Source organism: Phocoena sinus, chromosome 12 (genome assembly GCF_008692025.1).
Source record: "Phocoena sinus isolate mPhoSin1 chromosome 12, mPhoSin1.pri, whole genome shotgun sequence".
NCBI classification, from domain to species: domain Eukaryota; kingdom Metazoa; phylum Chordata; class Mammalia; order Artiodactyla; family Phocoenidae; genus Phocoena; species Phocoena sinus.
In genome coordinates this window covers 60,785,266-60,811,192 of record NC_045774.1, presented here as the reverse complement: position 1 = coordinate 60,811,192, position 25,927 = coordinate 60,785,266, and the positions used below count along the sequence as shown (strand labels likewise).

General features: G+C 36.4%; 1 protein-coding gene across 3 annotated transcripts in view; it reads right to left on the bottom strand.

The window, feature by feature from the left end:
• Positions 1–25,927, bottom strand: part of MMS22L (MMS22 like, DNA repair protein) — a 153,121-nt gene that overhangs the window by 31,439 nt on the left and 95,755 nt on the right. For all 3 annotated transcript variants that reach the window (XR_004352559.1, XM_032651496.1, XM_032651494.1), the window contains exons 15-19: positions 16,233–16,426; positions 11,658–11,808; positions 9,772–9,923; positions 8,818–8,960; positions 2,989–3,148 (exon numbers count right to left, since the gene is read on the bottom strand). Coding sequence is in view for 2 of the 3 variants with exons in the window: in XM_032651496.1 (XP_032507387.1) it covers positions 2,989–3,148; positions 8,818–8,960; positions 9,772–9,923; positions 11,658–11,808; positions 16,233–16,426 (800 nt within the window). In the remaining variant the exon portion in view is untranslated. The remainder of the gene's footprint in view (positions 1–2,988; positions 3,149–8,817; positions 8,961–9,771; positions 9,924–11,657; positions 11,809–16,232; positions 16,427–25,927) is intronic.

Genomic DNA, 25,927 nt, shown 5'->3' with positions numbered 1-25,927 from the left:
GGCTGTTGGTTTGTCATATATGGCCTTTATTATGTTGAGGAAAGTTCCCTCTGTGCCTACTTTCTGCAGGGTTTTTATCATAAGTGGGTGTTGAATTTTGTCGAAAGCTTTCTCTGCATCTACTGAGATGATCATATGGTTTTTCTCCTTCAATTTGTTAATATGGTGTATCACATTGATTGATTTGCGTATATTGAAGAATCCTTGCATTCCTGGAATAAACCCCTCTTGATCATGGTATATGATCCTTTTAATGTGCTGTTGGATCACACTAGAATTCTTACATATTAACTTATTTTCTACTCTATGTATATACTAAGCCTTAAAAAAAGAATTGGGATCATTACAATATATATTTTTAGATGTATTTATAGTTAGAAAGTAACTTTGCTCATTTAGTAACATTACAAAATGCATTATGTACTATTAGCTAGGTTTATAAAATAATTAAGTTCCAGAAATATTTATTTAGTATATGGCATCTTCTACAATGCAGAAGCTCTTTAACCACTGTATCCTCAGTTCCCAATCCAGTGCCTGACATACTAAATGAACTAAATAAACTCACTAAATGTTCTTATTTGTCCAAAATACAATACGACTATGGGAATAAAAAGTTCTAAAGATACGGCCACTAACCATAAGCAAGTTTAAATTTTCGTGGGGGCTCACCAAGTAGACAGATAATTATAATAAGTGGTAAACTACAAAAAATGTCAGAGCAGAAGGACAGATGAAGCACAGTCAGGGAGAGCAGGTCTTCCTGGACTGGACCCTGAAGGATCATGGGTAGAATTTCAATTACAAAGACCAAAGGGGATGAATGATCCCAAGAAAGAAGGATGATCAAAAGGAAAGGCATGGAAACAGGAAAATTAGAGATATAAAGAATGAGGGGGAAAAAAAAAGATATAAACAGGAGGAAAGTGGAAGATACTACTGAGAGATCAATCCTGCTTTCTCAGAAATCACCCAGCTACAGTGAAGACCCCAGACACCTTAATCTGGAGGGGTTTTGTCAACAGTTCGCACCTCCCACTAGCAGCCTTGCAAGCAAAAAGCAGAGGCATCCTCAGGGAGGAGCAGGCCAGGAGAGCAAAGCACAGTGTTTCCGTGGTTAGCTCTCTTTCCCTCAGGTGGATGTGATATTCCAACCCCAGCACACCTAGAAGAGGTTCTAACTCTCAAAAGCTTATATTTGCTCTTTCTCTATTTTGTTCTAAACTTTGTACGTGTAGAAGACAGTAAATTATTTGTTCCTTATTTCTGCTGACAAAACGGGTAACACTGTAGCAGTGTACTCTTTTCCCAGTCTCTGAGATCTAGACAAAGGCAAAGAATACAGTATCCACCTGCCACTAAATCAAAAACTCAACCATATAACAAAACAAAGAAGGCCCTCAATTCTTCATAAGGAGAATTTTGACACGGGTCTATGTATCACCAATCCAAATGATTTTGCAGCTCCTGATAAGACAATCACATATTTTGTAAAATACAGACATACTTCTGAAATCATACATTTAGCTTAGCAAAAATCTAATAGCAACTAATAAATTATAAGCTTAACTGCTATGGACCTTGAGTCCTTGAGTCTGTCATACAGTGAAGTAAGTCAGAAAGAGAAAAACAAATACCGTATGCTAACACATATATATGGAATCTAAAAAAAAAAAAAAGGTCATGAAGAACCTAGGGGTAGGACGGGAATATAGAATAAAGATGCAGACCTACTAGAGAATGGACTTGAGGACACGAGGAGGGAGAAGGGTAAGCTGGGACAAAGTGAGAGAGTGGCATGGACATATATACACTACCAAATGTAAAACCGATAGCTAGTGGGAAGCAGCCACGTAGCATGGGGAGATCAGCTCTGTGTTTTGTGACCACCTAGAGGGGTGGGACAGGGAGGGTGGGAGGGAAGGAGACGCAAGAGGGAAGAGATATGGGGATATATGTATAGGTATAGCTGATTCATTTTGTTATAAAGCAGAAACTAACACACCATTGAAAAGCAATTATACTCCAATAAAGATACTAAAAAAAAAGCTTAAATGCTGAAATGTTCATCTACATCTTACTAAATTAAATTTATAATAAATTCTCATTTATGTTTCTTTAAAATTAAAATGACCGAATTGCTACTATTGCTTTCACTACATTCTACATCATCCATATTTACACATTTTCACATTCTCCTTTATCTTTCACAACAAAGATAAAAGGTTTCAGACAGCCCAAATCAGGTTTATTCATATGTTCACAAGATCAAAGGGAACAGATATAAGGTTTTGGCCACAGAGAAAAAAAAAAAAAAAAAACCTTAAATTCTGTATAAAAACTTCTAAGGAAATCCTTCTCATTTCCCTTTATCCAGTCCCTAGTTTTGGTTAGCAACATGGTTTTAGTGAACAAAGATATTCAAATTACTGACTTCCTAAAGAAGAATGAACTCTGCTGTTATAGAACAGACACATTCTTTTTGAAAGAAGAAAACACAGTATTGTGAGAAACAAGATTTGAAGCATATGTATCTTTAGCGCTGTAATAAATCCTTTCCTGACCTCCTTCATACAGAGCAGACCATAAAAACAGAAGAAAGTGATGGCTTTCTGATGTTTTAAATTCTAACAAAGCATAGGTAAGCAATGAAAAAAGTACCATTTTAATTATGCAGGCATTCACAAGGTTAGTGATTCAAAACAGACTATTGGTAGCAAACTGGAGTTGGTATATTTTCTGTATTGATCATAATGAATTTTAATATTAACCAAGCATAACAAGAAAAGTTCTGAAAGGAGGTGGGGCAAGACAGAGATACACTTGAAAGCCAACATGAATTATTTTAAACTAAATCACTGTCTTTCAGATCATTCTTAAGACTGTACAGACGGCAGTGTGATTTAGCTAGTGTGTTAGTACATTCCTATCCATCACGATACTATAGGCTCAACCTAGGGAAGTTTTAATAATGTCAGGAATACATACCCATTATCGTATAAGTCAGCTGCAGACCTGCACTGGAAATTTTTTTTCCCAAATAAGGTTTTATATATTTTAATATTTCACCAAGGTATTCTAAGGACTTTGTGACCAGGGCAGATTTATCAGAAAGTGTCGGCAGATTCCCGTAAGTTATACCAACAGCCTATAAATAAGGGAAAACATGATTTAGCATTCCAAGTTTTATATAATACAGATTTTGAAAAATAAACATAATTTCTCTTTCTACACACACACATGCACACACACATCACTTACATTTAAGCCTTCATCCTTAACTTTCCTATAAATGTTCATAGCAATTAAAATCCGGGTAAAGAATTATCTGGCCTTTTATAATTAAAATAAAGGTTAAAGGAAAATTTAAAAAATCAGTTCACCAATAATTATGAGTCAGCAAAGTATTAGTAAAAGATACCCGGAACTGATATACGAGAAGCTTATAACCAAATCACATCAAGCATTCCAAACAGGTTGGCTCACCATATCCCTAAGACATGACTGGGAATTCTAAATCCCCAAATTCCTACAAAAAAGACCTATAGATGAGGTTAACAGACTCTTACAAGTGAGACCTCCATAAATAAAGTTCAGCTTTATGATATGAATTGATTTTTTTCCTAGAATTTTCTTTATAAGCCATTAGATGCCAGCTTAACTTTCTCAGAGGAAAAAAAGGATGAGGTACAAAGGGTAGAAATGGCAAAATGGGGAGGCTGAGGAGAGAAATGTGAGGTGAGGTAGTAGAGAATAATGGTGAAGTGAGAAGAGGAAGGGAAATAAATGAGAGGATGAGTTGAGGGAAGGCGAGAATAAAGAAGAGTTGAGAAGTCACTAGAAGAATCAAGAGATATGGGGATATATGTATAGCTGATTCACTTTGTTATAAAGCAGAAACTAACACACCACTGAAAAGCAATTATACTCCAATAAAGATGTTAAAAAAAAAAGAATAAAGAGAAAACTGGCTAGAGATGGGTTAGAAGGTTTGAGGAGAGTAGTAAAGTTTCCAAGCCATTACTGGGAACTTAACAATGAATTTCAATTACCCAAATTGGACCATGAATGGCACCAGTATGCACGGTTATGTGATTTTTCTCCTGCAGCTCTCAGGAAATAACACAAAGGAAAGAAGGCAGGTGGTTGTACTGATCCAAAGTTGAAGATTTGCTGGTGTAACGATAAGACAAAGGATGGAAGATTGTGAGTGTGTTGGTTAAGGGTAGTTGAAGTGAGGCCTCCAAGGGGTTCAGTTAAGGTAGATAAGGAAGAAAGTGAGACCTTGACAGAATGTTGCGCTTGGAGAAAAGAGAGAGGAAGGTCATGATGAAGTCACTCAGAGAAATGGAAGGAAGGCAGTGATAGTCAATGAGTTTTCAGATGCTCCAAGTGATGCCATGGTTCAGTGATTAGTCATGGCAGTAGGTGAATGACAGCAGAAGTGAAGATCACTGAAAGACTACTGGAGAAGTTTTGAAATGAGGGCTCAAGATAAGTTATCCAAGGTTATATTAAAGTTAGCCATGATGATGATAAAATGTAGAATGGAGGAAAAGATAAGGAACCTAGTGAACTTGGACGATTGGGAGGTAGACAGATGAGAATAAGAGATATACTTGATGAATCCCCTTTTCCATTTAGCTCTCTGCCCTTGGTTCTCTATACTTCTTTCCCTAGACCAGAAATTCTCAAACTTCGTCTCAGTTCCCTTTTACACAATTAAAAATTGAGGATCTTAAAAAGCTTATCATTTGGGCTATATCTATTGATATTTATATTATAAATTACAATAGAAAAATTTAATTTATTCATTTAAAAAATAATAAACATTATGTTAATATAAGTTATATATTTTTAGTGAAAAATAACTTTCTTTTCCAAAACAAACCAAAAAAAATACTGATAAGTGGCATTTTTTTTTACATCTTTGCAAATCTCTTTAATGTCTAGCTTAAGAGAAGACAGTTACATTCTCATATCTGCTTCTGCATACAAGCTGTTGCAATATGTTGCAGATAAAAACAGTTAAGTCAATATTTCTGTCAATATTAGAAAATTAAGAAAGACATACATATTTAATCCATACATCAAACAAGAGATCACAATGGAAATTGAAAAATATTCTAAAATACAAAATAATGAAGATATTGCAAATAAATCTTGTGGGATGAAGTTAAATTTGTGCTAAATGAAGAATTTATAGTCTTCAATTTAGATATTACAAAGAACAAGCCTCTGAAAATAAATTTTCTAAGTATAAATATAAGATAGAAAAAGAACAGTAATGTAGAAGAGTGAAAAATCATAAAAATAAGAGCAAAAAAAAACCAATTAAGTCTCAGAAATATATGTAGTTGGAAGAGGAAAAAGTATTTTAATAAAATTTTCAGGGCTTCCCTGGTGGCGCAGTGGTTGAGAGTCTGCCTGCCAAGGCAGGGGACACAGGTTCAAGCCCTGGTCTGGGAAGATCCCACGTGCCACGGAGCAGCTGGGCCCGTGAGCTATAAATACTGAGCTCTGCGCGTCTGGAGCCTGTGCTCCGCAGCAAGAGAGGCCGCGACAGGGAGAGGCCCGCGCACCGCGATGAAGAGTGGCCCCCGCTTGCCACAACTAGAGAAAGCCCTCACACAGAAACGAAGACCCAACACAGCCAAAAATAAATAAATGAATAAATAAATTAAAAAAAAAAAAAAAAAAAAAAATTTTCAGATAATTGTGGGAATTCCTCTTTGATATTACACCAAAACTTGACAAGTGGTATTTCTTAAAGGTTAGTTGTAATACGGAATCCAAAATCATGTCAATGTATGTTCTGTTCTCTGCTACGTTATAAGCTATTGGTCTGTCCTGTGCTTTGAATGAATGTTTTCCACACATGCATACTTTCTAAAAAGCCTGTACTTGTTATCTGAAAATTTTTGGTTCATTGAGTTATACAGCTTCCCAATTTGGACAACACATTTCATTGTCCATATTTAAAAAAAATCATATTTGTTAATATCACCAGTGTTGTCAGAAAGTCTTTAATTATCAAGAAACTCTCAAGCTCATGATGACAAATACAAATGTTCCAAAATTCTAATTTTCTTAAAAGCTCAAATTATGTTACTAGCAAAAAATGCTGTCAGTTGACTTCTTTGAAGTGATAGGCTCATTTTTAAGAAAATATTTGCCAAATACCCAAGTCTGAATAACCATACTTTGTCAGTTGTTCTTTCACGGTAAAAGCGGTCAGTTCAGCTTACAACTCAATCACATAAGTGGCTCTCACTTAGACAACAATCTTGCTTTCATATGCATCAAAAGTACTTTAAAGATATTTCCTATTGTCATTCACAGAATACTAAAAGGGCATGTACTCAAGGGTGAAAATTTATTAAAATTAGTAACTTTACTGCTTCATTAATGATACTCTTAAGTCAAACTGGCTTTTTTCCCCCTCTGTGAATGCATGGCCTTGAAAATTATACTGACTACTAGTATAATCTTGGGCCATGGTGTTGATTTCTGCTACAGCTTTTACGCTATTTGTACAAACACCAATATAGTTTTGAGCTCACAGAACCCCTGAAAAGTATTAGTGACTCCTAGAGGTCTATGAAACAGACATTTAAGAACCAGTGCCCTAGATTTCAATATTTCTCTGTGTTTAGCCTTAACCTCCCCAGACTATGAGACGTATATTTTTCAGTGCCTTGACTATCCTCACCTTCATGTCACACTATCATTTCTGTGCAGAGAAGAGTTAATATAGCAGGGGCCAATTGCATTACCCTTAAGAGGCCTATTTGCAAGGTTGGTCCTTGGTTGGTTTTTGGACCCTTAGATTTTCCCCATCACCTCCCAATAAGAATGGCTCACTGTGCCTAAACAGTTTGTGCAACCAATACAGTTTATACTGAATATCTGCTTTCCTTCTGGGAGTCCGGATTTTTAAAAGTGCCAAACAAACAGATCCTAGGTGACCAGCCCCCATTAAAAACTCTGGGCACTGAGTCACTAATGAGCTCCCCTGGTTGACAGATTTCATAGGTGTTGTCCCAATTCCTTGCTGGGAGAATTAAGCATCTCCAGGGTAATATCACTGTAAAAGAACTCTTGGAAGCTGTGCCTGGTTTCTCCAGACTTCACCCCCGAACTTCTTCTCTTTGTTGACTGTACTTTGAAACCTTTCACTGTAATAAGTCATAGATGTAAGTACAACTATATGCTGAGTTCTGTGAGTCCTCCTAGTGAATCATAATAGCACCTGGGATGGGGTGACCACGAGCACCCCTGACACAACCTCAAACTAAACAGGTTTAAAATTGGACTCCTCACCTACTTCTGCCCCACTCTAAATCACGATGTTCCTATTTCTCCTTAAGGTCATCATTTTTCTGGTAAAACACAGTATTTATTTCATAATCATTCAAAAATCCCAGAGTGCAATCTTCAATTCCTCCTAAACTCACTAGCTTCTGGCATTAGTGCTCCTGCACCTTTAATTTACTCTATTGTTACCAATTTTCTTAAAGTCATTTGATCAAATCAGACCTACTTAAAAATTTATAAAGCCTGTTCACAGGATAAAATCTAACTTCTTATACCAAGATGCTCTGAATTCTTAACCTACTGATTGACTTATCAACTAACTGACATTTAGCATATACTGTCTTATATTATTATTTTAGCCTTTGTGTATGTCTTGTATTCTCAGACAAGTAAAAGTTCTCTAAGATCAAGGACTAGTTCTTTTGGTTCTTCAAATCCCCAAGAAGTCCTCAAATAATACTATCTAGCATTTAGCAAACAACTATTATTTAGTGAGTAGTTAAAAAGCAATTAATTTGGATAGGATTAAATTAGGAGAGCCTTCGAAAATGATCAGTGTAGTGCATGACTTCTACTTCCCTTTCTGGTCCAGTATGGTCCCCAGCTTAGGTGTTGAATTAATTAATGATGGAGATCCAATCAACAACTAAATAAAAGGCTCCAGAGAAATACGTATTTTATATCTACATCTACTACTACGAAATATTTTTAGGATTTATATGATATCTCTAACTGTAACAATTTTACTTTAACTTAATGAAAACCAATGGAAGAATTCACATTTATGGAAAGAGCTTATGGATTGTAAGGATCTTCGTTGCAGTTAATACCAACTACTGTGTGGGAAAATAAACTAAGTTTTACTGTGAATAGCTTACAAAAGCACTACTCCAAGCACATTAACGACCTCAGTTAGGCTATAAAACAAAGAGTATTACATAAGACAGATTCCTACAAAATTAATAATTAAAAATACAATGTTGAATGGGACTATTTATTACACAGGCAAAATAAAACAAATGGGTTGGTTTTTAAATCCCCAACCACGCTATGATATGAAGTAGTTGGTGCTTCTGCTGCATAAACTAAAATTTTACTGTAAAATTTACACTGTTCATTACAGGGTGGTAAACATTAAGCTGGAACTATTATGGACCATATACAAGGAAATTTAAGTACCTGAAGAATATTGTTATCTAACAATTTCAACAATAAGATACTCCTACAATTTAGATCAGACTTGGAGTTAAGGCTTTTATGTGGCATTCTTTACACTTATTATTTTTTATTACATGTAATTCTTCTGCTGTCCTGAAGAGTGAGTTGTGCTATATCTTAGATTCACATTTTTATTCCCCCAGAATTTTATAATAGCGGCAACCAGTAATATGATTTAATTTAAAATAATTCATTTTATGGAAAAACTTTATGAACACTTCAAGATTTTTAGAAAAATAATTGTAACTGATCTGAACAATTATATTAATGAATAAAAAATACCTCGAGGAACAGGACAAGTGCTTTTTTAGGGCCTTCTTGGATAGGTAAATATTCAACTTGAGCTTTTGAGAGAATATTCTTTACTTCTGAGAGTTTAAATAGCAACCTTGTCAGTTCAGCCAACTGTTCCATGTAGTCTTTTTCTGTTAAAATAAAATATTTATATGTTTATAAATTTACGTTTTATATATATATATATATATATATATATATATACACACACACACACACAGATATATATGGGAGAACAGAGAACGTATCATTCTTCATCATGACAACGATTTCTTTTAAAATTAAAATTTCCACATTGTTAAAAACTTCTAAGTTTCTGTCACTATGAGAAGGCTTCATTTAAAAACAAACAAATGAGTACTTAAGAACGTCCTAGTCCCAAAAGCTATTCACGTAAAGCCAACTGATTTAATAATATATAAAAGTAAATTTGGAGCATTTTTTCAGTCCAGCCTTTGTGGGATTTATGAATGGCCATAAACAATAGGTTTAGGATAAGGCACACCCTACAGACAATCAGAACTGTATGGGATATTAAAAACAAAAAAATTACAAGGAAATGGGATGAAATTATTCATAATTGGATATTTTTCTTTATAGGGTGTTAACAGTGTGATATTTGGTCATTTACTTCATATTTCCACTTTTTTTTGTGATCAGTTTCTTGAAGGTAAAAAAATAGCTCGTCATTTGAGAGCAAATTTTTGTTCCTAGCTTCCAAGGAAACAAGTTCTTTTATCTTTATAGGACAGAAATTTGTCCTATACAGTTACAGGAAAATATCAAGAAAAAGAAACAGGCTGCAAAAGGAAGTAAATTTCTGTTCATATTAATACCTATTTACAAATACATTTTTTTATCTTTCCTATTAATTTACATAATGAAACAGGAAATTTTAAACATACTTAGCTATCTACAAAGCAAAACACCTGCAATACTTACCAACTGCCTGTTCAGTATTTAAATCAATGAACGAGTCATCTGGCACATAAAGGTTTTTTATATACATTTGCAAAATGCAACGGATCCATGATCTTATAGTTAGGGCTTGAAAAGATACACAGCCTGAATGAGAAAGCGCTTCACATAACATGCTGTAAAAATAAGTTGATGGGTATTAAAAAGAGAAACCAAAACAAAACCCTGACAATGTATTCCCTGAGTACAGAGATTCAGAAATAAAGGAAAACATTCTAATATCCCCCAGTTCTTGGCCTCACTTATTTTACAGACAAACACACTAATGCAGACATGCATTGCTGAAAATAAACTCTACAGATACACACAAAATGATATTTTAGACAAATATTCTTGCTTTCATTTGTAATGCCCTAGTTTTTAATTTTCCTTTTCCCACTGATGGCATACATATAGGCTAATGCCAAAGGAGAAAGGGAAAGAAGAACACGGTTAAAATTAGAAAAACAAGGAAGGGGATTAACTAGCCAGGTGAGATAATACTAAAGGAAGTGGCAAGTACAATAAAAAACAGTGGCCCTTAGAGTAAACAGAGAAGAGGTCATGACCAAGAAAAAAGGTAAAAAGACAAAATACATTTCTATGTGGCTCTCCTGACCAATCCCGTTCCCATCCCTTCCTTTCCTGCTCCCCCACCTCACAGGAGTCATTATTAAGGAATTCCAAAATAACATCTGAATGAGATTAAAAAAAAAAATTATCTTACAAAGTCAAAGGCCTAGTTAAGTCTGATTTCTAATCATTTTATAAGTGAGGATAGAGAGAATGAGGATGGTCTTCACTTAATTATAAATGTTATGTAAAGTTAAGACACTTGAAAAATACATATAAATCATAACTCTAAAAATACTGTTTTGAAATACTTTGAACATAAGTTATCATAAAAAAAGAGAACACAAAACAGAAGAACTCAGATGGGTCATTTATTACTTATACAACCTTCCCAACATTACTTACCAACTTTGCATTTCAGTTCCTTCAACTGTGACTAACACACAATATTATTTTAAAAACTGAAATCCTTTCAGATAATTTCAGCAAAAGTATTTAATAAATAATATAAATAAATGTTTGTTGTTATTAAAGAAATCTTAAGCTGGAAGGGATCCTGAAAGTAATCCAATTGAAGGTGAACTCCCTTACTTTACAACTGAAAGCCAGTGAGAAAATGATTAATGACTCTGCTTAATGAATTCCTTTTGAGAAGAATACCTCTCTTCATTTTCACTGACTGGCCGGCAGCTGGGATCAGACCTACACCGGTCTCTTAGGTTTGTGTATTTATTTTATTTTCCCTCATCTTGATATTCTTATTTGAATTGTCCTGATTATTCTATACTATTTCTATTATCTATTGCATATTTTTTCTGTTGGGGTTCCTCAGATCTCTTATGTAATATGGCAGGAGACACTTAAAGATACGGAAACCAAAGTTCAGGGTGGGGAAGTCTCTTGTTCATGACTACACAAAACTCAAAGCTTTAAACATCTAGCTGTGAAGAGGAAAGCTATCATTAAATCTAAAACTACAGTAATATAAGTGTCTTACATATTCAGCAATATTAATTGTATAATTTCTTTCACAATGGTGAGTGAAGAAAGGTCTTTTCAGGATGAGGATGAGGCAGTCCTACAAAAATCGTTTTGACAAAACAGCAACAACACTGTTTTAAGAAAGCTTTCCTACTATTAATACTGTCAAAATGCTGATACACAGAAAAGCAACAAACTGCCCAAGTGAGAGTATATATAGTAAAGATCAGTTTTTATTGTGAAAATTCTTACCTTCCTAGTGAACTCATCTATCGTGGGCTTACATTAATGTGCATACCTGAAATAAAAACACTTACCTATTTTGTAGGAAATGACTTAAATATCTGGCTACAACTTGGGGCCAGACGATATCATCCCAACCAAAAAGTTGTATCATTGATGTAACTGGCTGAGGCTGAAGATCTGATGGAGCTGTGCTGGGCAAGTCCATTGCCAGCAAAGTAAAATCTGGATTTAAAATGAGAAAAACTCACAGTGAGAATCTTTTAACCTCCCCCCCCCCAAATTATATCAATAGCGATTTTTTAAAAATTAGCACTAAATAGTAAAATGTCACATTTTAGAAACATACAACAGAAAGCTAAAACTGAACTAAATTCATGTTGTCGAAGAAACTTCTGTGGCAATCATCTGGATCTCCAAGAAAGGGTCTAGAATAATCTATCTCAGCATCATCATGATGAATCTATAATGGCCCCCTCAAATGGCAAATTCTACACCTGATGTCTCTGCTTATGTGACTCTCCCATTCAAAAGACCCATTACAAAAATTATTTCTAGCATCCACTCTTCTCCAATTGAGTTAATTTACCCATCACCTGCCACAGACAGAGTTCTTCCTCACCTTGGACATTCTCTTCTAGTAAAAAGTGATCTTCTACAATCAATCAATGATACTCCACTTCCCTCAGAACTCACAAAGCCTAGGAACTAGAATTCCTTAGGTCACCATGGTAAACAAATGTACTTTATTTTGTGATTTCCTGGGATTCCCCAACTTAATCTGCTCTATATCACTATATGTTTATCAATAAATTGCTTCTTAAGTACTGCTCCTATGCAGCTCTCTCAAATGGTGGCTATTTATTCTCCCACACTCTCATACACAGGACCCACATAAGGTGAGCTTACTTCTTGGTCCACATGGCTGCTTCTATACCATTCTCCCTTCCCCCTCCCTTTGGCTTTGAGTCTTAGGTCATCAGATTAAGTCACCAGCACTAACTCTCCTCATTGCATTTGTCTACCGTTTCCTCCTTCACCTCCTCTCATCCCTTGAAGATTTTAGCTCACTATCATCCTTTCTAACTGCACTCCTGTCATAGTCCGTGATGATTTTTTCTTCCAATCTCCTGGCATTGAACTCCTCTCCTACAGTGAGTCTATCTTCCATTCTACTTTAGCCATTCACTCCCATGGTGATACAGAGACCTTGGCACTACCCATAAGTACAATCTCACCATAATTTCCACTTTGAAGACTCCTCTTTCTGGCATCGAACTACCTTTCCAACTCTCCTCCTCTAGGTTCCCAAATCCAACAATCCTTTGATTCCACCAGGACCTACAATTCATTGATCCTACAAGTTTTCCCCTTCCTTCCCCTTTTTAGGCAGCTTGATTACACGGTCCGTTATTATACTGATTTTCATATACCATCAACTCCCTTGCTTCTTACTTGATTTTTTGTACTTGCCTGGAAAAAACACCATCTGTTTAATTACATCGTTCGTCTTCTCCCCACATGCACCTACACCTACACAGTATAAATGGCTGGTGAACAACCATGCTGACTGATCTCACTTCAAGTTTATGACTACAAACTTTAAGTGGAGTCTTAGAGCTGGCCATCATTTCTACCACATTTCTCTAGTCCATTCAGTCTTCTACTCTCCTAGAGGATTACTGCATACCTTCTTTCCTTGCTCCATCATAAGCCAGCATCTCCTCCCCATCTTCACTTTCAGCTAATGACCTTACTACGTCACAGAGAAATGAGAAACGTCAAAGGAGAACCACCACATCTACCCAGCAACCTCCACCTGGGCCCATTTACTCTGCCTTCTCTTCTGCTACTACAGGATATCTGAGGCCAAGTCCTCTATGGGATCCCATTTCTCTTGGGCATTAAAACACAAGTGAGTCTCTTGCCACATCAAGTTTTCCCTCACTCCTAAACATTCCTGTCAGCACTATAAATATGCTGAAATTTCTCCCATGTTATTAGAAAAAAAATCTCTGACCCCATTTCCTTCTCCAGCTAACATCCCAATTTTTCTACTTCTCTTAGACAGTGATACTCAAAAAGATTTACTACATTTGCAGTCAGCGATTCCTCTTCTTACGTTTTCTCTTGGATATCTTCAATCAGGCCTTTGTCTCTACCCACTACAGCAAAACTGATCTTGAAGGTCACCAGTGACCTCCATCCTACTAAATCCAAGGACTGATTCTCAGGCCTCATCCTACTGGACCCATTAACTGCATTTGAAGTGTTGATAACTGCTCCTTTCTTGAAAAGCTCTGTCATTTGGTTTCCAGGGCACTATACTTTCTTGGTTTTCCTCTCACCTCACTGGTATTCCTTTGCAGTCTCCTTTCTTGGTTCTTCTTTATCCTACAAATCTGAACATGGGAATATCCTAGGACCCTATCCTCAAACTTCTCTTTTTACTGGTACTTACTCTACTAGTAGTCTCATCCAGTTCATAGCTTTAAAGACTATTTATATATACATAGTTTCCAAATTTAAATCTCCAGCTTAGACCTCTTCCCTGAACCCTAGGTTCATTATCCAGGGGTCTAACTCAACATCCCTACTTGGACTTTAATGGACATATTAAAAAAAAATGTCCAAAATCAAAATCCTAGTCTTCACTCACAAAATCTGCTCCTGCCACAATCTTCCTCATCTCAAACAAGGGGTTCTCCCTTTATCTGTTTTGCTTACCATATCATACCCACTTAGAAAATTCTGTCAGCTCTACCTTCATATTGGAAATCTGACCACTTCTCACCACTTCTACTGCTACCACTGTAGCCCAAGGTGCCCAGCTCTGAGCTGTTACAATAGTTCCCTACATGGCCTCCCCACCTCCCGATAGTCTATTCTCCAGCCAGTAGCCAGAGGGATCCTATCACTCCTCTGCTCAAGATCCCAACAGCTTCTAATCTCAGGGTAAAACCAAAAGTCTTCACAGCTACGTACAAGGCAGAACACAAAGTAGTTCTCCATAACTGCTTGACCCCATCTCTGACTACTCTTACTCCTTTTCTTATTCCACGAGAGCTTTGACGGCTTCCTGTAGTTCCTCAAACACACCAGACACACTCTTGCCTCTGGACTTCTGCATAGCTCATAGCTGCATAGCTGCATATCTCACCTCCTTCATGTCTTTGCTCAAATGGTACTTACACAGGTTTTCCTGACAATTCTGTTTAAAATTATAACTTGCCTCTGGCTTTCCCTATCCCTATATTTTTCTATATTTTTATTTTTCTCCACAGCATCTCACCATCTGACATATTACACATTTTACCTACTGATTTATTTATGTTCTCTCCCCGCCACTAGACTATAAGCTCCATGAAAACATGGAGCTTATACATGAAAAAAAGAATTGCAGTCCTTTTTTTTCCCCATTGGTATATCCCCAATGGCAATAAAAGTGGGTATTCAATAACCTTTTTTTAATGCAGGAAATTTCTCTCTCCTATGAAGTCTTTATTTCAAAATGAACCCAAAACCCACACATATTTTGCTTTATATCTATATACTGTTTATTTTCAGTGCCTAGGACAGCACTGACTCAACTTGTATGATATAATTTTTGGTAACTAACTGGGAGTTGGGATGATGAATGGAAGAAAGATAAGTCATATCGGCTAGTAATGACTGCTTTGGTTAAACTGAATATCAATATTTATTTTCACAGACATTACACTGGTTGGAAAACCGTTGCCCTGTCACAATTCTTCAATCTATGTATCACTGTAAAGTCTTAATTATGCAAGTGTTACCAGAATTCAAAGTCTTTTAAAATTTATATCATGCAGTCTTTTCTGTTGTGCTTTTAGCTCAGCTTTCCTTTCACATCAGGGTAAAATAAACCTTGGTTTTCAAAAGTTAATATTTAAATACATTAAATACCTTCATATAAATTGCACTTAAATACATGCAGTCACCATATTGATCTCTCTCTATTCCAGTATTTCTTAACATACATTGGGTAAAATATCCCTTTGTGAAAGATAATGACTTCTTTTTGGGAAAGTGCATATATGCACATATATTCAAATTCTTGCCTATAATTTCATCTGATTCAGAGTCCCTTAAAGCCTAAGGACATGTCCATAGGCTAATAATCAAATTAAGTAAAAATTACAACCTAAAATAGAATCTAATGAAGTCAGAACAATAACATTCTCTATACTCCATGTCATTCTGAGCTCATCTGCTTGATGTTGAATTCATGCTACATCCTTTATTGCTCATTATTCAACTTCATCTTATACTAGATATCTGAACATACAATTTGAAAATAAACTACTCGAACTAGAAGAAATCAAATGTTGCTTTACTTTCCAAATAATGCATGCATAAGAAAAGTTCACGTACATTCAATATTTTTAAGGTTAAAAGTGATCTTTTGTTTTTAGAAAATGATCACTTAATTTTTACCTTTACTAAGAGGAAAATAATAAACAAGCCAGAGGTTCCTAATTTTAAAATATGTAACTCTTTTCATCTTTCTGGTTGACAAAATATTTATTGCACCATACTAAAATAAGGGTTTGTTACCAAGCAGACAGAAGAAAAAACTGACAGAGTCTGCAAAATGAGAAACTAATTAGCAAATTAACAACGCTGACCTGCAGCTGCATCCGCGAGTTGTGAGGGAGGCACTATCTGTGACATTCTCTGACTCTTCAAAAATGAAAAGAAATGCCTCCATAGTGCACTGGCAACTGCAGCAAGGTGGCGCTCTTTAGCCGATAATGAAGACTGCACAATGAGGTCCACATTCTCCCTCTGAAGTTCCTGACACAATTGTTGATGCATACTCCTAAAAAGAAATAAAAATACAGCTAACACCCGACAAATACTCACAAAAATTTTTCTTTAAATACATTATTGGCTTTTAACATTTACACCATATGAAAACTGAAGAACTGTTTTATATAATTAAAACCTTTATGCCAAGACATTATGCATTTCTGGTTATTTGATGGATGAATGATGGCATATTAAGCACCATAAAGTTAATGTTAATTACTAATGTCAACCATTAATTATATGCTTTTTAATATGGCAGATCCAAATAAGAAACAGGCAGCTTCAGAATGAAGGTTTGCATTTTGCAACTACGCAACTATGACAAGTGATTTTACTTACAATCTAGACATAAAAACAAAATTTAAAACCATTTCTCCTGTGAGCTTTAGGGCATGACGTACCAAGAGGACAGTGAGTATTTATGGCTTATGCGTGATATTTTAAACTAAAATACTTTCCTTGTTTAGAGCAGACACAGGTGTTGAGCTAGTATATAAAACTGTGCTAGATACAACCTTATTATCAGTACATTGGTCCAAAAAGATCTATAATCATTTTCACATAGTAGAAAAAAATAAAAAATAAAAAGTTATTCTCCATAAATCCATAAAACATGAATTCAATACTGTCTCAAGTTTCAATTCATCATTTACTCACCTTTTTTTCCTATTGAAAATTTAGACATCTCTAGACCTTAAAAGAAACATAAGGGGGTATATACTAAAAGATTTTTCTAGTGATCTGGAATAGAAGGCATTTATGCAATATGCCCAGCAGTTAATAATATTATTTAAAAATACATGTGCAACCGTGATATTATTCCTGTTTCTGTTTATATTACTGCCATCTCAATTGAGAGTAGACACAAATGCATGAATACCATCCTTAGATTTGCTTTCTTCAATTAAAGAGGAAGCAGTGAAAACCAACCAGTGGAGCTAAGGCAGAAGGCTTCCTTCAATAATGGTAGTATTCCATTAAGAGAAACGACTAGTACTTCAAAAAAGAAGGAAATATTACATTAATTCCAACAGTCCTGATGTTTTAAATCAGTTCATCTAAGGGAAGTGGACACTCAAAATAACTATATAAAATACAGGACTAGTGCATGTAACTAAAGCAATTCCACAAAAAGATCAAACTGGTTGCAAGACCACATCTTCGTACTTTTCCCATAACTACACAAAAGTAAAAATTTTAAGTATAAATTATGTAACACTAGGACTCTGTGTCTCTCTACATTGGAATTCTTAGATGATCATGAGATACTACTTAATGCTACTTGAAGTACTGAAAAATAAAACAAGTGTACAAATGCCTGGGGAAAGAATATCATAGTAAGCAAGTCTCATAAAAACTAACCAAATATCTGCTATGTTCTCTTTGTGTAAAAACCTGCCTGAGATGCTTTCAACTTGAACTAGTGACTAAAGAACCATTTCAGGTCCTTTAGCTTTGAGTAAGATGAATATCAAATCACTAAAATCCATTTGGCAACTAATTCATCTGCCTACATCCACAAAGCAAAGTTCATGGGTACATTTCAAGACACTGGAGTCCAAGTAAAATAATACCACCATTTGTAAAACCCATCTATAGCTTTTTCAAAGTACATTGGTCTCAAAGGATAATAAATAACTTACTGTATTTGGGTAGGATGGATTTTACTCACTATTTCTAAATAAAAGAAGCCATTTCTTCACTCACTAAAATCTATTCCCCAGGAAGGGGTATTATTTCTGACCATCCTTTAATTTTATTTTTTTAATTTTAATTTAATTTTTTTTGCGGTACGCGGGCCTCTCACTGTCGTGGCCTCTCCCGTTGCGGAGCACAGGCTCTGGATGCGCAGGCTCAGCAGCCATGGCTCACGGGCCCAGCCACTCTGTGGCATGTGGGATCTTCCCAGATGGGGGCACGAACCCGTGTACCCTGCATCGGCAGGTGGACTCTCAACCACTGTGCCACCAGGGGAGTCCTGATCATCCTTTATGATGCCAGAAATTCTTCAAGTAAAAATCAGAACAATTCTGTAAGATGGGTATCATTTAATCCTCTTTATAGATGATGAAGATGATAATAACATGCCCAAAGGTCACATGGCTAAGAAGAGCTGGCCCCATAATCTGAATCAAAATCTGACTCTGAAGCCCCTACTTTTCCCTTACACACTAAGACACACACCCCTATATGCTAAGATGCACGCACACGCGCGCACACACACACGATTTAAATATTGATCAATTTTCTTCTCTCCCTACTTGGGTTAAGAAATTTTAGTAAGCCTAAGAAAAGAAGCTAGACAAGCCACATGAAGCTCTTTGCCTTGTGAAGAGGCAGGGGCAAATGTTTTGAGTAAAAGACTAACTTAACATGGGTTAAAATCATTTTGGAAATACACAGATGTGGAAATACAGATAACCAGCCCACTTATGTTCTAAAAGATGCAATACATTATAGCAGAAAATAAAATCTGCTGAACATCAAGTTATTCAAATTGCAGCTCTTAAAGTAGAAACAATAGCAACATCTAGCATTTATTGGTATTTACCATGTGCCAAGCACCATGCTAGTTATTTTGTAAGCATTGTTTCTCACCCCATGTGGTAGGTACAATTATTATTCAAATCTTATAAATGAGGAAACTGAAGCAATAGTAACACTTCTGTTGGGTAAAGCTGCTGGTTATTAGCAAAGCTACTGTGAGCTGTGTGACCTTGAAAAAAAAATGAGTAACCTCCCAATTCTTGCTTTCTAAAGAGTTAAGATTAGGAACAATCATTTATCATCCACCTAACAGGGTTATTGTGACGATCACATGAAATAATGTCCTCAAAAGTGTTTAGGGGGGGACTTCCCTGGTGGCCCAGTGGTTAAGAATTCACTTTCCAATGTCAGGGATGCAGATTCGATCTCTGGTCGGGGAACTAAGATCCCACATACGGTGGGGCAACTAAGCCCACGCGCCACAACTAGAGAGCCCACATGCCACAACTACTGAGCCTGTGCACTCTGGAGCCTGCACATCACAACTAGAGAGCCCATGTGCCTCAACTACTGAGTCCGCGCGCCACAACGAAAGATTCTGCATGCCACAACGAAGATCCCGTGTGCTGCAAGTAAGACATAATGAAGCCAAATTAAAAAAATAATAATAAAAGTGTTTAGGAACCTATTGCTACACTATGAAAACACCCAAACTTTTACATACTTAGTTATCCAGGTTTTCATACGCTTCTATTTTAGCTCTGATATCCTGCCTCTTTTGGCTTACCTCATTAAGTTCAAGCACTTTCCTGTTTCCTGTATCCAACTGCTCTTGTGCCCCACTTTCCAGGATTTGTTTTCCTGTTTTTATCTTCATGTTACTTCTTGTTGTGATTTCACATATTCACTCATCCATCTTGCCCCCAACCTTCCCACCCTGACACAGACACACAAATGTACTGAGGCATCTATCACATAAGACGCACTGAAACCTGCAGCATCTGACTGCTGCTATCTGCCAGCCTGGTCTCTGAGGCATTGTTCCTCCCTAATAACCTGGACAGGGTTCTGGGAACACTTATTAGACTACTACATCTAGGTTTTACTTCTCAACTTTGTATGCTCTTGCTTCTCCTATAACTGGTAACTATAGAACAAGGTATGACATACTGTACATCATTTTCCTGGTAGTCATAGTTGCATATGTAATACTTCTAACATATTATGCCTCAAAATGTAAAGAAAAGTCGTCTATTGATGGACCTTGCACCACATAGAAAAAGCATAATATAATAAATGTGAGTGATAAGAGCTAACAGAAAGCAAGGGATTAACAACAATTAACAACTGAATTCTTTTTTTAGTTCTACTGCAAAACCTGCCAACTTTCTTCAATCTATATTAGTAAAATATATAATGGGAAGTTCTAAGTTAAAAAAAGTTGTTCTAAATCGCTATGAGTAATTATTCCAAGTGCCTGATTGATCTAACTAATGGAAAACTGGATGGGAATCAGGATACTCTACCATTTTTAGTTTCAGCTAAATTCACTAAAAAAAAAAAACCTTAGGTACTCTGGATCTTCTTGTCATTCTTATTCACATCTATAAAATAGGGCTATAATCTGCTCTACTACCCAGAAAGAATATAACATAACCAAAGTGATGACATTACCAGAAAACAAAACAAACAAAAAAACCCCAAAGTTTTAAAGCTAGAAGGTATCTTAAAAATCATTCAACCCAATCCTGTCTTCAAAAAATAAAAACAAAACAAAACAAAAACAGACTCCAGGCATACAGAGAATAGTGCAAAGCCTCACTAGGAAATGATAGTAGCTTAAGTTCTGACCCCCAATTCTGTGCATGCCCAGTGTTCAGGGAGAGGCAATAAGTTAGAAACCAAGCTGGCAAGCAGCCGCTCAGGCACACCCAGCAGTGCCTCCCTGTAATGGCACCTCAGTGCATTTGTGTGTATATGGACGAGGAGGTGAGTGGGTGGTAACAACTGAGTTGAATAGGTGAGATCCAGGCAAGGAGTTTGCTGGCTGTTTTGACTATTGAGGGATTATAACAAATAAAAAGCCCAGTACTGGCAATGATGCTTCTGGTCACATATAATGCACCATTAAGGCATTAAAAAGGCTCCTCAAGAGGTATGGAAAATTATCCAAATGAACTTGTCTAGGAGAGAGCCAGCTTGTGACCCTGGAAAACAGACTTAGTTTTTTCATCTGTTAAATGGGAATAATACCCTACTATCCTCCACAGAGCTGCTCAAGTTTCAAATCACACCACTTAGGTAAAAACAATTTGCAGACTATAAGGCAAGATAATATTTACTTCAGTCTCATTGCTACTGATTCTAATTCCTAATAACCATGTTCATAGATGCAGTAGAGCATTATCTAGAAACACATGGGCTTTAGAGACAGACACACCAGAGTATAAATCCTACTCTCTCAACTACTAGTTGCATGGCCATTTCCTCAACTGCTGTAAGAATTCTTAATAAGAGATATTCAATAAATGGAATAATTATTATTATGGTCAGAGAATCAAAGACTGTTTATTGAGAATATATGCGCCTGCCCAATTCTAAGTTTTTGACCTTTATTAACTAATTTAATCCTGTACATACTATTATTTCCCCCATTTTGTAGACAAGAAACCTAAATACAGAAAGGATAAATCATTTGATTGGGTCATACTGTTAGTAAGCAGCAGAGCCAAACTTTGAAGCCAGGCAGTCAGGCGACCATGCCAACTCTGCTACAGCTACTACCTCAAATACCATTTTACTACCCAAATAAGTAATACATGTCTTAAATGTCATACTGCTATATGCATTCATTCATTCATATGCTAAGCTCCTAAAAGAGGCAGTTACAAAGTAGTATAACATCCAATCCTGGTGGCACACCAGATGCACACACATTCAAAGTTTAACACTTCTGGGGAATGTAGACTATTCTACAGGGATTCTAAAGGTCAAGGACATATGATCATTTAAAAGTTTCCTGTGGTCCACAATTGAGTTAATTTTTAAGACTGAGGAAAGAGAATAAATCAGGAATCCAGTGTTGTGCCTAGCAAACCAAGCATGCTTATACCAATACCGCCTTATGGTTTTATAGAATAACACGGATGAAGTACTTAAGGTAAGGTAGTTTGCCCCATCCCCAAAATAGGGTATAGCATGAAAATATATCAATAAAAAGTGATTGTTTTTAGGAATTACCCTTATAATTGTACTAGTCTTATATCTGTAGATGATTATGGGTCTCAAATGACTTAAGTGTTTCAGTGATATTTCACTGCATTTTATGGTACACTAATAACAAGGATCTACTTCAGTAGTTATCAATCTTGACTATCATCAAAATCATCTGTAGAGCTTTCTAGAAATACTAAAGTTCTAGCCTCACTGAAGATCCTACTGCATCTTCATGTTTGGCCCTAAGTATATTACTTAAAAAAAAAAATTCTCACTCAGTGGGTCTGGGGAGGGGCCTGAGAATCTACATTTCAAGTAGGACGATTTTGCAAGCCCATGGACCACACTTCAAGCAGTTACCTTCCTGGCTTTTCTTGCCTACAAAGTGGGAATAATAATAATACCTATAGGATTAAATTAGTTAATTAAAGTCAAACACATAGAATAGGGCTGACACACTATTCGCAATGAACAGTCTTTGATTTTCTGGTTAACAGTAATAGATACTCCATTTATTGAATATGTCCTATTTGATTCTTGCAACAGATGAGGAAATGGTCATGCAACAAGTAGCCCATGAACCACACTGAGTAGCAAGACTATTTGTAATTCTGTACTAGAGGAGGCTGATAATCATTCCTCTACTCTGTAGGCTTAAGTGTAAAACAAAGTACAGGTTTATACTAATTTAGAAAATAAAGATCATTGAGTGCAGCAGAATCAAATGGGCATGGAAATGATTCTCAGAGGACAGGTTAAGGACAAAAAAGGTGAAAAAGAGGAAATTAAAAGCACAAAGGCATATAAATTCCATACATTTACTCTCTAATTCAACACATATTAGACATGGTCTAAGCAGTAGGGATACAAAGTTAACACAACAAAGCCTCTGCCCTTCTGGAGCTTACATTTTAAAAAGAGACAGATAATTAAACAAACACAGATGTGGAACACCTCAGGTTGTAGTGAACTTTATGGATAAAAAGAAATCAAGGTACAGGGATAATGAGTAATGAGGGCTAATATTTCAACTAGGATGATCAGGAAACACCTTCTCATAAGGTGACATCTGAGCAAAGACTTAAATGAGTAAGGGGGAGAACCACATGGATATAGGTGAGGAGAGAATTCCAAGGAGAAGAAACAGCAGTGCATAGGTGCCTAGGCTGATGGTTTCATGGGCTCAAGAACAATTAGGAGGTCAGTTGGCTGAAGCACAAAGGGTGATAGAAGGAATAGCAGATGAATTCAAAGAGGTAGCTGGGTTCCAGATCACGTAGGGTCTAGTAAGCCATGATAAGAACTTTAGATAAAATCAAAGTGGATAACAAGCCACAAAAGCAGAAGAGTAACATAATTTATATCTTAAAAGGAACAAATGAAAAAGCAAGGTGTTTGGGTAAGGAAAAAAAAAGTAACCACTCTAGGCTTCCCTGGTGGCGCAGTGGTTGAGAGTCCGCCTGCTGATGCAGGGGACACGAGTTCGTGCCCCGGTCCGGGAGGATCCCACATGCCGCGGTCCGGAAGGATCCCACATGCCGCTGGGTGGCTGGGCCCGTGAGCCACGGAGAGGCCACAACACCATGGCCGCTTAGCCTGCGTGTCCAGAGCCTGTGGTCCGCAACGGGAGAGGCCACAACAGTGAGAGGCCCGTGTACCGCAAAAAAAAAAAAAAAAAAAGTAACCACTCTGACTATAATGGAGAATTTTTATAATAGCATTAGAAGGCAAAAAATTTTAAAATAGAAAATAGGGCCATATTTGTTTGGTCACATATTCTCCTCATTCACTTCACAGGAAGTTACTCAATGCCAGTCACTGTATGGAATGCCAGAGGTACAGAAATAATTAAGGTACAGCCTGCTATTAAAAAAAATAAAATCTAGACCTCATTCTGAAGGTAGTAAGGAACCACTGAAGGATTTTGAACTGAGGAGTGATATAATGAAAACAGTGCTTTGGGAAAGATTAATCTAGTAATGGCAAACACAGTGGGTTAGAATAAAAACTGACTAGAGACAGGAGAGACTGATTATGAAGCTTCAATAAACATCTAAGTATGAGTTAATGTGCAATTTGATCTACTTTACGAAGAAAAAAGAAAGCTAACGGTAATTATTTGGCATTTTGTGAAGGAGAAGAAGGAGCAATCTATGTTATTGCTAAGTTTTGGGAGAGGGAAACAAAGTTAGGAGGGACAGTTAATGACTACACAAGGAGAGTATATTTTGATTTGAAAACAGAAAATTTAAGTAACAAAATCCCAAAGTTTTTGGAAATCTAGACCTAGACTCCAAGAGTACATTCAGACTAAGGAATCACTGTGTCCAGTAGCTCAGCTCATTTTAATGTCTATTAATTACATGAGGTACTGTATTAGATGCTATCAAATATGGTCCTTGCTCTCAAAGAACGTACAATAAAGTGAGGAGACAGAGGTATCTACAGAGTATTATAATGTACACAAAGGGAACATTTGGTCCAACTAGGGGTTTGATGAGGGCTTCATAGAGTAAACACACCATTATCAGATTATGAAAGTTAGTTAGTTAACTGAAGTTTTAGTTAACTGAAATATAATACAGAGAGTTTCAGAAAGTTGTAGTAACATAAGTAAAGCATAGTGACATGAAACTGCATGGTATGTGAGGGGACTCACAAACAATTTACAACATTCATAAACAATTTAGTATTACCAGAAGATGAAAGGTCAAGGGGCAGAATGATGGAAACTGAAACTAGAGTTCTGATGGAGACCAAGCCATGGAGGGCCATGACATCTAAAAAGTTAGAGCTACAAGTAAACAATTCTTTAAGGCAGAGAGAATTAACAGAGACAAAACCAACCTACATACCCAACGTATATCTTCCCATAAATGTTCCCAATATAACCTGGAGCTTATAAGCACTACCTTAGACATACATGCATTTAAACACCCTGTGTAACTGCACAGGGCAATGTTACAATATTATTTGTCTTTGAAATCTTTTCATTAAAAAGCCCAACCTCTTAAATATGTGTATGTATGACTTGGTACATATACAGTTAATCGTTGAAAAATACTGGGGTTTATCTGTGTATAATTTATAGTTGGTCCTCCAAATCTGCAGTTCCTCCACATCCAAGGATTCAACCAACCATGCACTGTAGTACTGTAGTATTTATTATTGAAAAATATCCACGTGTAAGTGGACCTGGACAGTTCAAACCCACATCGTTCACTGGTTAACTGTACAAATAGCCATTCATCACAACAACCTTTTTATATTTTCTGCCGACGTTTGAATGCTATCTTATGCTCTAATTTAATAACACTGAACCCGACCTATAACCATTCACATTATTAGCACAATGTAGTGCAAATGCTCTTAGCAAATGCGTGCACTACTTACTGCACTATCTTAAGTTGAATTTTTTTTTTTTTAATGGTCTGTTTCTGCCATTTATTCTGTGTTTGGGGGAACAGTTTAGCCAATGATCAACAAGTAATAGTCCTAAACTTACCACAAAGACTCAAAGAAACAGTATCATGCTGGATATTAAGACTGAAGTTTTATAGCACCTCAAGATGCCTTCAAGGAAATGGTTGAGGGTAAAGACCACATTAAGGCTTGGTTGAAGTCCTTTGACATTAAAACTGCGAGAAACTATACGCAGATGGATGTCATGTCTTAGGGACGAGAGCAATCATCACCTGACCATGACAACTCATTTCCAGAGGCCTAATGCTAGAATAACCCTGTAGTGCTTATATTCAGTTAGGGCCTTTATTTCCAGGAACTCATCCTCCAAATTTAATAGCAAGTA